The sequence below is a fragment of the Empidonax traillii genome, unplaced genomic scaffold (assembly GCF_003031625.1).
Source record: "Empidonax traillii isolate 1590-97213 ecotype Southwest subspecies unplaced genomic scaffold, ASM303162v1 scaffold497:size1267575, whole genome shotgun sequence".
In the NCBI taxonomy this organism is placed as follows: Eukaryota; Metazoa; Chordata; class Aves; order Passeriformes; family Tyrannidae; genus Empidonax; species Empidonax traillii.
The window spans coordinates 1,127,092-1,143,803 of record NW_020955690.1 but is presented as its reverse complement, the minus strand read 5'-3'; the positions used below and the strand labels follow the sequence as shown (position 1 = coordinate 1,143,803).

At 42.8% G+C, this 16,712-nt stretch overlaps 1 protein-coding gene across 3 annotated transcripts in view; it reads left to right on the top strand.

Moving 5' to 3' along the window:
• The first annotated feature begins 9,008 nt into the window (after positions 1–9,008).
• SLC12A2 (solute carrier family 12 member 2) overlaps positions 9,009–16,712 on the top strand; it is a 58,735-nt gene continuing 51,031 nt past the window's right edge. For 2 of the 3 annotated variants that reach the window (XM_027896439.1, XM_027896437.1), the window contains exon 1: positions 9,010–9,820. In XM_027896439.1, the coding sequence (XP_027752240.1) occupies positions 9,323–9,820 (498 nt within the window). In that variant the 5' untranslated portion in view covers positions 9,010–9,322. Of the gene's footprint in view, positions 9,821–16,712 lie in introns of all 3 variants that reach the window. The other variant, XM_027896438.1, reaches the window with a different exon arrangement.

The following is a 16,712-nucleotide window of genomic DNA, read 5'->3' as shown; positions in this document are numbered from 1 at the left end:
CTACTTATAAGATTATAATGGATTTGACTGCCTTTGCTATTAGTAATTTCCCCAATGAATCTGTGGGTGGAACAAAAATGTGGAAATGAAATATGAGAGGTTATTGTATGTTCAGGATAATCTACCTCCACTCTTACACAGTAGATGCAATGCAAGTTGTCATCTTTCTATGCCTCAGTTTTCCCATTTGTAAAGTTGTTCAAGTCAGAATCTACTAGATATCTTCTACCACCTTAATTCCACACTAATTTCTTGTTCTGAAGATGAAAGGAGAAAAAAATTATGAAAACTGCTTATGAACAAGCTTACCTGATTCCCTCCCAGTGGCTGCACTCCAAAGGCTGGTATGTGTGTGGGACACAGTTCCCCCATGCAGACATCCTCAAAGATGTGGTAAAGGTGAATCTTTCCTGCATGGTCCCCCTGGATCCTCTCCTCTGATACCAATCATACACCATAAGCATCACAAATTACATACCCTACCTCCCCAAGTATTTGAATATGAATTGAAATTAAAGGGGTAAGAGAGGACATTGGGGACATACGATAGAAGCAGTGTAATCCTCCCTCCCCATCACCTTAACTTCCTGAACATTTAGACTTTACAAAAAGTAACATGACAAATATATAATGAATGGATAAATAATACTTTATGCTGCTGGCATGAAGAGACATTTAGTTTATCATATCAGAGGAGGACATAAGATTTTCACTCAAACAATTAGACTTCTCCCTCCAGTCTGAACCACTCAGTTTTTAGCAGTTGTTTTACTCTACTTTGCCAAATAGCATTATGGCACCTACCAGCAAGACCCTGAACCTAAATTCTCCTTAGATTTCTGACCACCTTAAAAAGCATCCTAGAATTAATTAGTATCCATCTTTCTGGCAAAGTAGTAGAAAGGAATGAAAAATTCTTTCATTGCAGGGACATGTAGCACACATGAATCTCTTTGGCACTGCCTACTCAAGTTCCCACTCTTGTTAAAATGCATGTTAGAACTTCTGTTGATGAGTGGTAGATCCCAAATCTAACTCAAATTGATTTAACTTCTATAAGGTCAGCATACAAGACTTGGCAAGTTTAAACTCCTGTAAAGCTACATATAAGGAACCCAATGATTCCACATGAAAATAATGCATAATGCATAAATGTCATATCTTTGAGATATGACTGGTATCAACTGACATCAGGCAGAAACCATGAAAAACTCTTTAATAAACACTCAAGCTGGTAGTTACACTTTACAGGCAAATCATGATAGCTTGTAACATGAAAGGAAGTTTGAACAGCCCTGGTCAAAAAATAGTAAAATAAGTCAATATGAACCTGTCAGCATCACTTGGACTACAAAGGCTGTGAAAGCAAAATGCCAGGCTGCTAATTCTGTCATTTCCATTAGTTCTGGATTATTGTTTACAAGCATAAACTTAATTTGAAATACTAGGATTTTCTAGGTTTGCTGCCTTTTGTTTGTTTGTTTGTTTGTTTGTTTTGTTTTGTTTTGAGGAAACTTTGTTATAATCCCCAAGTGGATCAGCATTTAAATCATCAGGTATGTCCATGGTGTATAGGTGTGCTCTGTGTGTATCTGCTTGCTGAGATCACATCTCCAGCCTCAGTGCTGGCTGGACCCAGGGACATAGACCTGAGTAGGCTCACCTCTCCCTCTCCCAGGCTCTTGGATCCAGGAGGTTGTATTTGCTCATCTACTTGTTTTCCTACGCCTCTTTTAGTCTTCTGTTCCCTCACCAAGCTGTCACTAAATAATAAATAGTGATAGACGGTTCCTCGTAAGAAAAATGCAGGAAAAAGAGTCTAAAATAACACACTGTAATAGGGCAGGACAAAAACTAAGAGTTTTTGAAGCAGTGTATGAAGTAGTCAAGGTGAAAAAAAAAAAAAAAACTACAAAAGGATGACTGTAGCATAAATGATTGGTAACTTCCACACCATTTTGATATTGAGTGTTTATAGAACATGAAATGAAAAAAAAATATTAATGGACTGACTGTCATAATTCAAGAATTAAAAGAAAAGCACTGAAAATTAATTGTGTGAGTAGAATGCGGTTGACTGACTTGAGCCTCTGGAAATACAGATACCTGGGGACACTAGTGTGCTGCTGGCCAACCCGCCTCCTCTGCCTTCTTCACAAAATGGGTATTTTCTCCAAAGAACATGCATTTCAGAACATAATGAAAGGGAAACAAAGATGTGGAAGCCATTCTATCTTCAAGAAACATGATTAAGTACCCAAACCCAAAAGATTTCTCTTTGAAAAGGAGAAATGGGAAACAGAAATAACTTAGCTACACCTCTGGAGGGTAAAGCAGTTCCTCATCCCTGTATTCCAGCTATCTCATGACTATATACAGACTACAATCTCCAGAAGCTTTATGTCTAAGACAGATTCCTGCCTGCAGCTTCAAAGATCAGAGAGATGAACTGAAGAAGCAATTGCATCATGCCAAATGGACTTGGTTCACACAGAGGTGTCAGGACTAAAGTATCAGGACAGGTTCCTACCTCACAGAGAAATGAAATAGGAGGATCTCTCATGCGATTGACTGTGAGCTCTGTCCTGAGATAATTGGCTGCGTGGTTTGGATCAAAATTAGTAGTTTGTAGTCTGGATTGAACAATTAGTGAGGATTCAGGCTGCCCACTTTACCATTCAGCAGCACCTTAGTGATACCCTGCAGCTTAATCTACTATAAAATTCCTCAGAGACTGAGACAAGTAGAAATTACTAAAACTAGAAACATAACCAAAAAAAAATCACTAAGAGTATCATTTTGCTTTGAAGAAACATTAGACTGCGCAAAAACCTGTTAGTTGGCTTATTTATTTACATTTCCAGAATTGTTGCAATAATTTCATCTATATTCTCAAGTTATTCTTGTTGTATCTGCCTATAACTGTAGCAGTTCAAGATAACGAACTCCATCTCACTTTGTATAATTTCTTCTTCCTAACACAGGAACATACAGACTACAGGAACACGCAGACTACAGTTTTCAAATGCTGGGCAAAAAAAAAAAAAAAAAAAGGAATGAGTCAGACAGTAAGTGCTCTGAGTGATATGTGATAATTGAAGTTCATAATTATAAAGTCTTTGCATTTAATCTCACTGTGTCACATGTACACCTTGGCAGTGGTTTCTAGAGCCCGTGGGGCTTGACTGGTCTCAACTGGACTGATGCGGGCACAGGATGAAAGGCAGTCTCTTGGATACGAAGACAACCAGAATTTTAAAGATAAACCAGCACCCTAAAACTAGACATGGAAACTCACAAACTCAGAGAAGGCAGCAGGTGCTGAATATTCTTCCTCCAGCTGCCAAAAATGCACAGCATCATGCAAAACCTTACTTTCTTGGATGAGATAGACCCTCCATTTCACTCCTAAGTAAATACATTGCTGACAGAAGTAATAAAACTGAAGTCCTTTGAAGAAGTCATCCAAAACCTATCTTGCACATCAGCCTTCAGAGAATGTTAGAAATACTAAAATTTTAGGCATGGCATCAATATGGACGTCGTCTCACTACTACCAGGTCCATAAAAACAAGAGCCATGGAATACTGAAGGCACACATGGATGCAGCAAAAGCATCATCGGAACAATAAGGGCCCCCTGGAAAAGATTTTCCAGCACCACATCCGGCTGCCAGCAAACGGATTTCATTTCTGAGTGTCTTAATCATAGGATTTATCTGGCAGCCTCTCAAAAGTGTTGCTGCAATTACCTTTTTTTCTTGTAAGCTAGGATTAGTGTAATACAAATACAGGTAAGTTGCCACATGACAATACAGTATTTGTTAGGACTTCATCCAGGTTTCTTGGAAAAGAAAGATAGTATTACTTAAACACTGATTTGGATGAACACCTGTAATAATTATAAAGGACACGATAAACAGCGCAGTAGGAAAATACGAATATTAACTCTGCCTCTATTTGCTATGGAACAGTAATGAAAAAAAGAAGGAAGGAAAGTATATAAAAGAAGAAAAATGAAGGAAGGAAAAGGAGGAATGATGCATCAGGCTGTGTGCTGGCTGGGGAAATGTGACATGGGATAAGAAACAACTGTTTTAGATGCTAACAACAACTGTATCAAGGGACAACTGAGCAGATGATACACAAAAGGGGAAATTACCCTCATTATGGTTTAAGCAGTACAGGACCTGCTCTAAAATTTTAGCCCTGAAGAACTGTATCACAACAAGGACTACAGTTTGCCCTGCAAGAACAAGAAGTACACAAAACTGCAGAATCCAGCAGACCTCTGCTCAAAAAAACCTCAAACCAAAAATGAGTAAGCTGATCAAAGACAAAGCTGGCAAGGAGACTAAAACCTGAAGTTAGGTTCTTACAGGTGCCAATTGCTGAAAAAAATAATTTTGGAGGGATGACAACTTTGTATCACCAGTCAAGAATGTCTTGAGAAAGGCTGAGAGGAAACTAGTGCAACCAAACAGCAGGAATAAGGCAAGTTACAAGAAGAAACCTTTTCCTAGGAAAACCTGAAGTGTCAAAATAAAGTAAGCCTAAACCAAAACACATCATAAGCATGAGATGACTGCCCAAGTAGAATATACAGAAAAAAAATAAAATTAGTAAGAAATCACTGCTTAGAAGTATCTGGAACAGCAAGCCTGTCAAGAAATTAAGGCCAATGGATGACGATATAAAAAGAGCACTCAGAGAAGATAAGGCCCGATCAGGAGCCAAAATGAATTCTTGTCATCTGCCTGCACTTTGGAAGAGGCAGGAGACCTTCCTCTGCTGAAGCCTTTTTGCAAGGAATGAATAGGAGAGATCTACCTGAACAGTAACAAAGCAATAGGTCCAAATGACACTCAGAAGCTCTAGAGGAACTCAAGAGTGAAATTGCTGAGTTATTAACTCTGATGCACAGCATTTTAAAACCAGCTTTGTGCCTGAGGACATGAACTTTGGAAACAAGATACCCAGCTTTAATGATCTGAGGGGAGACCTGTGGATCTACAGGCTTGTGAGTCTGAGACTTCTCAGAAAGGATCTGTTAGAACCAAAAAGGCGCAAAGAAGTGAGGAACACTGTCCACAGGAGCAAGGACATAAAACTAGAGTTCTGCTGCTTGGAAAAGAGGCAAATGGGAGAGAGATCTAGTCAAAACCTAAATGATTACCACAATCACAGTGTCATAAAATGTTTGCATTTTCCAGTGTTTCACATTGGTTATCGAATGAGGACTATGGAGTTTCAGCTGAAGCTGGCAAATGGCATGTTCAAAGTAGAAAAAGGACACCTGGTGACTAAAACCAAATCTGGAATTTTCAGTTAATGCTTTTGCATCATCGACACGACACTGAAACCCTCCACAGCTCCTCCCTTCTCCCTTTCTAGAAACAAGAAATTGCAAACATTCTCTGGTAAATAATCTTGCCAGAATAAGAGTAATGTATTGCTTATCTTTATTTAACATGTTATGCACTTGTTTTGTTCACCAACAATACCTAAACTCTACTTTGATAATGTTTTGAGTAGTGGTATGTCAGAAACAATTTAGTTATGAGCCTTTTTTTTTCTCAAAGTGTATTTTTTAGTATTGATGACATTTTAATTGGCAGTTTGTGGGAATTTATGTACCTTTTATTCTCCTTAACAGTTACAGATTCTCTTATTGTCTTTCCATCTGGATGATGTGCTCTCCTCTCTCAGGACTTATCTGTGCCCCATTTTCTTTTCATTAGCACACTCTCTGAATCCATTCCTTTCTTCCTTCTTCTAAAGAGGAATCTCTTCTTGAAGCCTAAAGTGTAAATCTTTGGTCTCCCTCAGCATATGCATGGCCAACCTCATCATTGGATCTGGGGATGCACAACTGTGGGACTTGTTTGAGCATTGCATTGCAATAATATAAATGCAGACCAAAGAGGAACTAACACCTTACAGACATAAGCAAACACACATGTAGAATGCTCTTTAAAACAGCTGAACGCCGTAATATAACCCCATCATCACCAATCCATGGGATTTGACAAGCTGCTTTCCTCCTCTGGTTTTATTTATTCATCCAGGGAACTGACAGAAATCACCATTTACAAGTCTAAACTGTTTCCAAACACCTTATCATACGGCATTCTATGCAGATGTTGATCACCAAGTGTTTCTGCCTGCCAAGAAAAATGTTCCAGTGGATTTTCTTTGTGTTTCATCTGCTGTTTGGGTGCTGTTTGCTTTCAGTTCTGAACAAAAATCTTTTATTCTAGCTCATTCTCTTCATCATCCGCTGTTTTTCAAACAAAATAGTAAAAACTTCAGCACGGCTTCATACTTTATTTTCCAGTTCGCACATACATTATTTTTCTTTACATTCTGCATTTTTAAAACTTTTTTCTTTTTTTTTTAATTTTGAGCGAATCAAGGAATTTCTCAAACTATTGTGAATTATATGATTTTTTTTCTTTTCCTGCAACAGTGTTGGAACCATCTGCCAAGGCATCTTCTGCTTTTTTTTAGGCATAAAATTGAAATACTTCTTCCTCTAACTAACTGTCATGGAAAAGCAAGCTTTATTTTATAGCTCCAGTCTTTTTCTGTTGGATTACGTCACCAGACTTATTGTTAATTGAAATAAAACAGTAGAGAAGTGGTGAGTTAGAAAACAAATGTTGGCACTGAGAGTTTGCTGGGCAGAGGGGGAAAATATACAACACTACATACTAGGGGAAAAAGAGGTTTGGAACCAAGAAGTACTGACTATAATGCTATTGAAATAAAGAGGTGCCATTGCTCTAGAGGCCTAACTGAAGTAATGTTTGCTAGATGATTTTTAGCACCTAAATAGGGGTTTGGAGACACAGCCCCCTTCTCCTGATATTATGTGAGATACTGCCTTCAAGTGCAAATAAATTAAAAAAAAACCCACCACAATGAAAAACCATTGCTGAGTCCGTGCTTAATTTCTGACTATGGAAGCTGAAGTATTTGACTCACATCTGAGGTTTCTTTTCACAGCCTCAGAGCCAACTTTCTATGCTTTAATGGATTATCCAGGCACTTTTATTCCAGTAAGAGCAGGGAGGCAGAACGACCCCACTTTTCAAAGAACCGTGTATACTTTTGAAGAAAGAATGAGCTCTAAGAGGATAGGGATGAAAAACTGCAGCAGAAAAAGACGTTACTGACATTCAATCTATTATGCGAGTAGTTTTCACAGTACACTTGGCAGAGATCTGGAGGCTGGAAGGTGAAAAGGGGGATTTGAGGTGGGCGTGAGGGAATCTGGGGGTGCATGAAGGGTATGGGGGTATACGAGGGGGTCTGGGGCCAATGAGTAAGATTCAGAGGCTGAAGCATCTCTCTTACAAGTAAAGCCTGAGTGAGCTCGGCCTGTTCAGCCTCAAGAACAGACGGCTGAGGAGGGACCTCATCAACGTGTATAAATATCTGAAGGGGGGTTGCCAAGAAGATAGAGCCTGGCTCCTCTTGGTGGTGCTGAGCAATAGGACACCAGAGACAGTGGACAGAAACTGATGCCCAGGAAGTTCCACTTGAACACGAGGAAGAACTTCACTGTGTGGGTGACTGTGCACTGGAATAGATTGCACAGAGAGTGTGTGGAGTCTCCCTCATCGGAGATATTCCAAAACCATCAGGACACAATCCTGTGCCGTGTGCTCTGGTACAACCCTGCTGGAGCAGGGAGGTGGGACCAGCTGAGCCACTGTGGTCCCTTCCAACTGGGATTCTGTAGGGTGCTGGAGGGGGACCAGGGGTGTGAGGTATGTGTGAGGGGATCCAAGGGGTATGTAAGAGGGTACCCAGGGGGTGTGGGAGGGTCAAGGGGTGTGTGATGGACCAGTGTCTGTGTGTGAGGGGCCCTAGGGGTGTTTGAGGGGTCTAGGAGTGTTCAGGAGCCCAGGGGTGTTTTAGGGACTGGTTGTGTCTGTGAGGAGGTGCTGGGAGTGTGCGAGGCACTGGGATGTGTGAGGGAGTCTGGGGGTGTGTGTCAGAGACCAGGGTGTGCATGAGTGGTTTCAGGGTGTGCGTGAGGTCAGGGGGTGTCTGAGCATCCAGGAGTGTCTGAAGGGCTTTGGAGGGTTTGGGTTCAGAGGGTGTTTGTGGGAGCCCTGAGGTGCCTGAGGGGTCAGGGTGCGTGTGAGGGACTGGGCTGTGTGTAAGGAGGTTCAGGGTGTGTCTGAGGGGTAGAGGGATGCATGAGGGGTCTGGGCGGTGTATGAGGCGTTTTGGAGGGTTTCTGAGGGGTCTGTGAGTGTCTGAGGGATTCAGGGTGTGTGTGAGGGACCTGGGTTTGTGTGAGAGGGATCAGGGGCTGTACAAGGGGGTTCGGGGGGTGCCTGAGAGAACCAGTTTTGTGAGGGGGACCTGTGGGTATGTGAGGGGATCCGGAGTTGTGTGAGGGACTGGGATTGCATGAGGGACTGAGGTTGTGTGCAGGGGTCTGGGGTGTGTGAGGGGGGTTCAGGGTGTGTCTGAAGGGTCCGGGGTGTGCGTGAGGGACCGGGGGTTGTATATGGGTGGGATCGGGAGGTGTATGAGGGAGTTCGGGGGATGCCTAAGAGGACCGGGGGTTTTGTGAGGGGGATCGGAGGGTGTCTCAGGGGTCCAGGGGAGTGTGTGTGAGGGACCGGGGATGTGTGAGGGGTCCAAGCGGTGCGTGAGGGAGATCAGGGATGTGAGACGGGTTCGGGGTGTGTGTGAGGGACCTGAGTTTGTGTGAGGGGATTCGGGATTTGTGACAGGGTCTGGGGTGCGTTAGGGAGTCCAGGGTGTGTCTGAGGGGTCCGAAAGGCGTGCAACGGACGGCGCGTACTGACCGGCCGCCGCCGCGCCGCTCTCGCGAGACGTGGCGTCGGCCGGGGGGCTGTGCCGGGCGGGAGCGCAGCGCGGCCCCCCCACCCTCCCGTCCTCTCCCCTCCCAGCGCCGCCGCGGGGCGGATGCGGCGGGGCCGCCATAGTGCGGGCGGGCGGAGCCGCCGCCGCCGCCCGGGGACACGCTCCCGCCACTCCCTCCGCGCAGCCGGGAGCGGGCGGAGCCTGCGCGGCGCCGCCGGTTTTATCCCTAGCATCCCTCCCTGTGCGGCAGCGGGGCAAGTTGACTGCGCTGCTGCTTTAGCACAGCGGCATCGGGCGGGAGGGACCGGAGGCGCCGTCGCCGTCACCTGGCGCTGCGCTGCGGTGGGGGCGGGGCGCGGCGCTGTGTCTGCGGCAGCCCCGGGGCGCTGCTCGGGCGCTTTAAAGCTGCGGGAGCCGCCTGCGGTGGCAGCAGCAGCGGCGTTCGGAGAAGCGGAGCGAGGGGGAAGGAAGGCATGGAGGGAAAGCAGGCGGTGTCGGCGTCTGCGAGCGATGAGGGCGCCAAGGATGCGCTGGGCAGACCGCTGGGTCCCACGCCGAGCCAGAGCCGCTTCCAGGTGGACTTGGTGGCCGAAGGGCCCCGCAAAGCGGGCGGGGACGTCGGCGCGGCAGGGAAGGGCGGCGAGGAAGCCAAGGGCAGATTTCGCGTGAACTTCGTGGACCCGTCGGCCGGCGGCGAGAGCCTCGGCGAGCCCGGCTCGGAGAGCGGCAATGTGAGCGGCGTCCAGAACGGCGGCGACACGGTGATGAGCGAGGGCAGCCTGCACTCGGGCTCGGGCGGGCACCACCACTACTACTATGACACCCACACCAACACCTACTACCTGCGCACCTTCGGCCACAACACCATGGACGCCGTGCCCCGCATCGACCACTACCGCCACACGGCCGCCGACCTGGGCGAGAAGCTGCTCCGGCCCAGCCTGGCCGAGCTGCACGATGAGCTGGACAAGGTGAGAGAGCGGCCCCCTGGGAAGCGAGAAAAAGCTTAAAAAAAAGAAAAAAAAAAAAGAAAAAGGGAGAAGCCAAAATCTCGCCCAGCCTCGGGGAGGCGCAAACAACGCGGATGCATCGCTGGCGCCTCGGTTTTATTATTTTTTATTTTTTCCTTTCATGACGCAATGATAGCCTTTCCCCCCGCCCCCCATCCCCACGTGTTTTTGGGAGATGGTTCCCCCCTAAATGCGAGAGGTATTTAGAGATGATGGTCTGTTACGCAGCCGAGCAGGTTTTCTACTTCGATATCGCCTCTGGCAGATAGCGAATTAATTCCCTATTTGGGGAAAATTGGGCGTTTGCCATAGATATTAGTCCGGGAAGGGGAATGGAAATGTTCGGAAGAGACACTTAAAAAAAAAAATTAAAAAAATAAGGATACTCCTCCTGTTTATCAGCGGCTGGAGGTTTGTGTCCAAGCATCTGCAGATTTGCATCTGATCGGATCCGGATCAGATGCTGCGGGATCTGCACAGGCACAGATCCTGAACAAGCCTTTCCAGGGGTGCTGAGCGGCCCCCCTTTCGGTGTCAGGGCTTTGGAGCTCAAGCTTTTTCTATTTCGGACTACTAAGTCAGTGTGTTATTCGAGATGGGTTACAGTGCAAGCTGTTTTTGTGTTACCGGCTGTCTTGGCTAAAAGGCGGGCTTTAGCTGAACGTAGAATTAACTTAATGCATTTTTTTAAAACTACCATGATTAAACTAATAAACGTACTGCGGTGCTTTTGCCTCGCAGTTTTTTGCTCTGCTCCAAGAAGCCCGTGTTCCAGTGGGGTTTTTCCGCTGGGTTTAGAGAAAACAAGGGAGCATACGGGCCACGTCCCAGTGAAGAAAAATTTGTTTCCAGAACTCTTTTAGTCCCACCTTTCGCTCTTTATAGGTGGAGTTTCATGGGGAAAGTCAGACTTTCATACCATTATTAGCTGTCCTGGTTTGGGTTTTTTTTGTTTAGTTTTTTGAGGGGGTTGTCATAGTTTAAGTCCATTTTTTGAAACTGACTCTTCAACTGTGATAGGAAAAATTGTTGGATGTATTATAAAGGTACTTCTTTGTGACATCTAAGATTAGTTTTCCAAATAATTATTACCTGTAACATCAAGTTACTTCTACCTTCCAGGTCCTCTTCTGATGGAGTTAAAGGATGTTCTGTAGTCTTATTTTAAGTTAGTATAAAATAGAAATTGGCAATTACTCTCTTGTGTATGGACTAGGTGTGCTATAAAAAGAACACACATATGTGCGCTTACAATATATGAGAAAACACGGTGATTTCTTGCCCCTTTCCCCGAATTTCTGACTTCTGGCCCATGATGGGACACCCGGGTGTTCGGATACTCCACACTGTAAGCAGAATATTGCTTGAATTTCTGAACTTGTCAGGTAGGTTCTTCGGCGTGTTTAGGTTGCAGCAGTCAGGAAAGCTCTTTGACACCATTAAGACATTTGAGTGCAGAATCTAGTGTTTTTTGGAACTATAATTTCTAAAACTGTGATATCTACATTAAGAGGAAACTCATGGCAAGCAATTTTCTTCGTAGTTTGTGGCATAGAGGAGTGGTAGACAACCTAATTACAGGATCATTAGCAAAACAGTTTAATTAATTAAGTAAAATCATTAATTTCTTAAATGTCATGAATTTGTTGTGCGATGTGGATAAATGTATACATGAATAAAATTTTTTTTTCTTTCAAGTCATGTCCTATCTGCTGTGGGTCTTCCCCACCTCAAAAAAAAAAAAATACTGGGGATAGAATATGCATTTTTGGTTGCATGTGCTATTAAGTACCAGTTTTTAAAAGGGTCACAGGTATAAACTTCAGAATTTAAGTTGAAGTTCAGTGGAGTAACTCACCTGTTCTGTTGTAGGGTGTTTAGTTTACAAAGCAGTTTGTGTCTCAGAAGCTGTTTAAGCTTATATGAAGAGAAACCACTATTCTTGCTTCCAGTTTAGCAAGACATTTTCCAAGGTGAAGTTAAGAACACAAAAGCTTTTAATAAGGGTGTGTCATGTATACTAACGGCATTGGATACCTGCATTTCTCCTAGTCTTGGGAGTATGAAATACATCCCTGTTTATGTACTTGATTTCTGGACAGAGAGCTGAAAACTTTTAAATCAAGATGATATTGCATTTCTGTATAGAAGATGTTCACAAATCTGTTGTGCTTTTTTCGCTGTTTTCAGGAGGCTTGTTATCTCCGTTCCCAAAGTGACTTCAGTTCCTGCTGACTAACAGCGATGGCCTCTATTGTTAATGTTGTGCATTAAAGAAGATATTTTCTGTAACTTGAAGGGTTAAGCTCGCCCTTTAGCTGTGGATTTCATACTAATTTAACAGGTACAGCATGTCTGTAAAGGGCAGCTGGTACAAACATCCCAGTACCCTTATATAAAGTTTGCTCTGTGTGAATACCTATTGTTATGCCTGTGCTCTTGACCCAGGGAATTAAGGTTGGCAGTGACTTTGTGTTAATCCAAAACTGTACATTGTCAGTGTGGTTCACTGCTTTGAATGCAGCAATTTCACCTTGCAGTTAGAGTTTGTGCTATTCTGTTTGCTTTCAATAGGTAAATAAATGTCAGGGAGTGTTGGAGCATTGTTGATGCTAGTGCCGGTTATAGAACAGATTTTTTTTTTCGCTTAGGTTTGTTAACAAAGGTTCGTTATGTCTAACTCTTCTACTGATTCTGTTCTCGCAGAAAAGCACTGTTGGAAGAAGATACTCCTTTTGAGGAAGATCACGTTTATGTACACAAGGGCTACCATTTCTCAAGGGTTTGTCTTGCAGTCCTGGCAGGATAGGTGTTGATGTGGTCGTGCCATCATTGGCTGTTATAGCAGAAAAGGGATTGCTCTTGAATTTTGTGAACATAGCTGGGTGATGCTGCAGTACTCTGAGGTAGATGCGTTGCGTCTTGATCTTGGTAGATCATTTTAGATTTCAAGGGAGGGGGTCTTGTTTTAATATGTCATTGACTGCTGATAGCCAAGGTGATCAATCCTTTCCTGACCCAGGTGGTGTGCATTAATCTTACTCTGCCTTAGAGAGATGAGCGAGGGAATTTCATGATGGAGTTACAGTTGCTTATGTCATAGTTGAGGGGGATGCTTTAGTCTCCAGAGATGCAAAGGTGAGAGGGTGTTTATTAGCAGAGAGGTGGGAGGGTAACCAGTATACCATGACACAGACAGGCAGGTTTTTGTTGCCACTGTGGTGTCCCCTGCCTTCTGGAGGGAATCTGCCTTCAGAACACCAGGAAGATTAAAAGTGGCCTTGCTTTTCGTAATTTTCTTTATCTTTTGTCTTACAGTTTAGGAATATCTGTTTTGCCTGGATTAGCTACACATGTGCATAAAGATACAGCCCATAGAAGACATTCCGCCTGCCTTCATTTTCCTAAGTTTATCAGTTACCATGGCATAATGTTACAGACCTTCTGGTTCTGAAAGGGATCTACTTATAACGTATTCAGAATCGCACAGTGTCGTCCACTGCTGTGCATTAATTTACGATTTTTCTGTACAGAATTGAATGAATTGTGGTGCTTTTTAGTGTTTTTTTTTTTTTTTTTTAAAGACTAAACCTTGCTGTGAGTGAATCTAATACGAGCTTTGTGCCATCCCTCGCAGCTGCGATGAGTGGATCCAGTGTGAACCAAGCCCTCTACTGGCAGCTCTACTCTGTTGTTGGTTAAATACTCACCGAGAGCACTGACAGGCTACAAGGTAGTGATCTCAGAGGAAGATCTTCACACCACCTCCCCTCCCCCCCAGCTCAAATCATAAAGCGAAACAAAAAGAAATCCAAAGGCATTTAAAAACACGAGTGTGTTTTGCTTACTCCCACGTAAAAATCCGTGCACCTGCCATCTGAATTTGGAGGCAGAAGTAAGAAAGAAAGTGTTACTGATAGACTTGAAGATAGAATTGAAGGGGGGTTTTTTGTTTGTTTTCACTGACTATAAATTTTTAAAATTGTCTTTCTGGCTTGGATGAGTATTTTCTCAAGCGTTACTGTTTTCCATCTGATTTAAAGTGTTTAATGTAAGCACAGTGAAAAGGCTCTGTATGGCACTACTTTTTAACAGAGTGTATTCTGTCTTGAAAATATTCAACAACTGCTGCATTTCTAATATTTATTTTTTATTTTCTTACAGTTCTTGATTTGTCTGCTTGGGCCTCTAAAGAAAGCAGAACTCAGCTAAAGCTGCATAAAAAGCTAAAAGATGATTCTAGGTCATCAGATTAGGTGACCGTGTTATGTAAGGTCTGTCTCTAAAAGCTCCTCCCTCCCCTCTCCCAGAAGACTGAGACCCTTTTGCAGATTGTTTTTACTGCACTTCCTTGCTGAATCTTGTTTGCTGTCTGTAGGTCTCTTAGTTCCCGAGTCCCTGTGATTTTTGATTCTGATGGCTTTTCCTTCTTGCTGTCTGTCCTTCATATATGTGAGCAGAATTCAAATTTTCTTTTTGAACTTCATTGTACTAAAATAAAACAAGAAACTCTTAGTCTTGGTCTCTGTGCTTTTGGGATATCCCAGAAGCCTATAATTTGTAATTGTACTCTTTAATCACTTTTGGACTGCACTGATATTAATGCACCTGTACTCAGATGAGGCTTTAGTGACACCATGCAAAGTGATGTTTTTACACTTTTTTAATCCATGTGGAAAATCCTCACTTTGCTTATCCAAATATCCCACTAAATTACAACCATTTTTATCAAGGGAGAAAAGAGTGTACCGCTCTGCTTGCAGCAGTAAATAATTATAGTGCTCCAGATTTTGTATTTTATAAGGGCTGTGTATAATTTGTATATTTACATTTCTTGATGCTTGTATCTCTGTGAGAAGTCTACATTCAAAACACCTATAGAATATTGAAGCAATTGAAACTCTTCTCAGCAAACTGCTAATATTGTTCTTACTATTTTGTTTTTGTCCCAGAGAAGCTGGAAATAACTGAACCCTGTTAACAGTTTATAATTTCAGAGCACAAGTTTGGACTCCTGCTGAAAGTGGTGAACTTTTGTACCCTCATAGATCTTAGTTGGTTCTGGGAGTTGATCTGGTTTATAGAAAGCCAGCACACCCTCAACTGCAAAATCTTGCATTGGATGTGGTGATTCAGTTCCCTGATCAGTACTCCATGATGTCCCCAGTTCTTCAACTGCACACTTGTATCAATAAAAAAGTTTGGGTGTGCACTCCTAATATGTGTACATTATATGTGGCGTGTATGGTACAAAGTAAAACTTCAAGAATTATATAAAGATGAAATAAAAAATCTTTAACCTGATTAACATCACACAGAAGAACCTGAAAGAACAGCACTAACTTCTCTCTAGAGGGACACCTTTTTTTTCAGCATAACGTATTTCAGAACTGGTTAAAGGGGAAGGTGCTGCAGAATAAATCTTCCTGTGCAGATTAACTTTTTTCCCTTTTGGTACTGCACTTGATTAGACCTCAGATGATTCTCATTCTTGAAGAACATTCTTGCAGAGGAGGAGCTTGGCAAGATCAGTATCTTGGAGTAATTTAAACCAGTGTACTACATCTTCTGTTGAATTCTTCAGATTTTTTCCTAGGCTTTGTATAATACCCATTCATGAGCAACCACAAACCTATTTCCCCCACTTCTTGGTATAGGTAATAGCAGTCACACTATGGTCACTTGTCACTACTAACAGTAGCTGACTTCAAACGGTTTACCTTTCAGTATTTTGGAAGCTATCCAGGTTTTGTTGCTTAAGTGCATGGAAGGTCTTCAGTTTATTTCTGCACTTCAATTATGCCTGACGGACTTACTGAAATTTCTTTTTATGCGTAAAAACTAATTTAGGATGCATTGTGTCTGCCATACAAACTTAATTGACTCGTGATATGATGATAAAAAGAGTAGAAAAATTTCTACCATCCATTTTAGTAAGAAGAGTTATCTCTTGCATTTTCATTTTGCTTCTTTGAATTAACAGTTTATATTTCAGACTACTCAGTTGTTTGGTGATGGGGGTTTTTTGTTGTTGTGTTTGGGATTTTTTTTTTGTGTGTGTGTTTTTTTTTTAAATTCAAAGAAAGTAGCCATGTCTGTTTTAGCCATAAAGTGACTGTGATGCTGGGTTAATGTTTCAACTTAGTCTGACAGTTTACATGGCAGAGACTCCTAAGAGTATTCTGAGTAATGTTGCTTTTGTACTGTTCAACAGCTTTTCCTGTGCCAGTATGCTGTGCTGTGTGAATGTACCAGCTCTACTCAGTGCTGGCTTGGGCTGTGCTATGCTTTTATTTGCCACTCCATGGTGTGGCATTAAAAATTCAGGCAGTATTTAAATGATTTTTTGGGTTGATTCAGTTGGCTTTTTAGCCTGTTGTAAGATAGGAGGTTAAATGTAATTCTTCAGGAACTGACTACGCTTGGAGCTAGACTTCTGATAAAAATGGGACGATTTATTAGGGTGGTTGCTGCATAGTGTCATTGCCTCCCTATCCCCCACCTCAAAGTGCATCATTCTGTTTTGCAGAAGTAGATTAAGACCAAAAGGTGTTAAGAGCAAGAATGCCTGAAATTAACCTTTTTTTTTGGAGGTGGAGTATAAAAGATGATTTGTGTGCTGGTTTTGGCTGGGGTATAATTATTTGTGTTCACAGTGGATGTGTTTGGATTTGTGCTGAACACAGGATTGATAGTAAGAAGATATTTTTGTTGTTGCTGAGCTCACACAGAGATAAGGCCTTTTCTGCTTTTTGTGTTGACACACTGGCAAGGAAGCTGGAGGTGCAGAGAGGTTGGGAGGAAACAAACACAGCCAGGATGGGTGACCTGAACTGGCTAGAGGGATATTGTA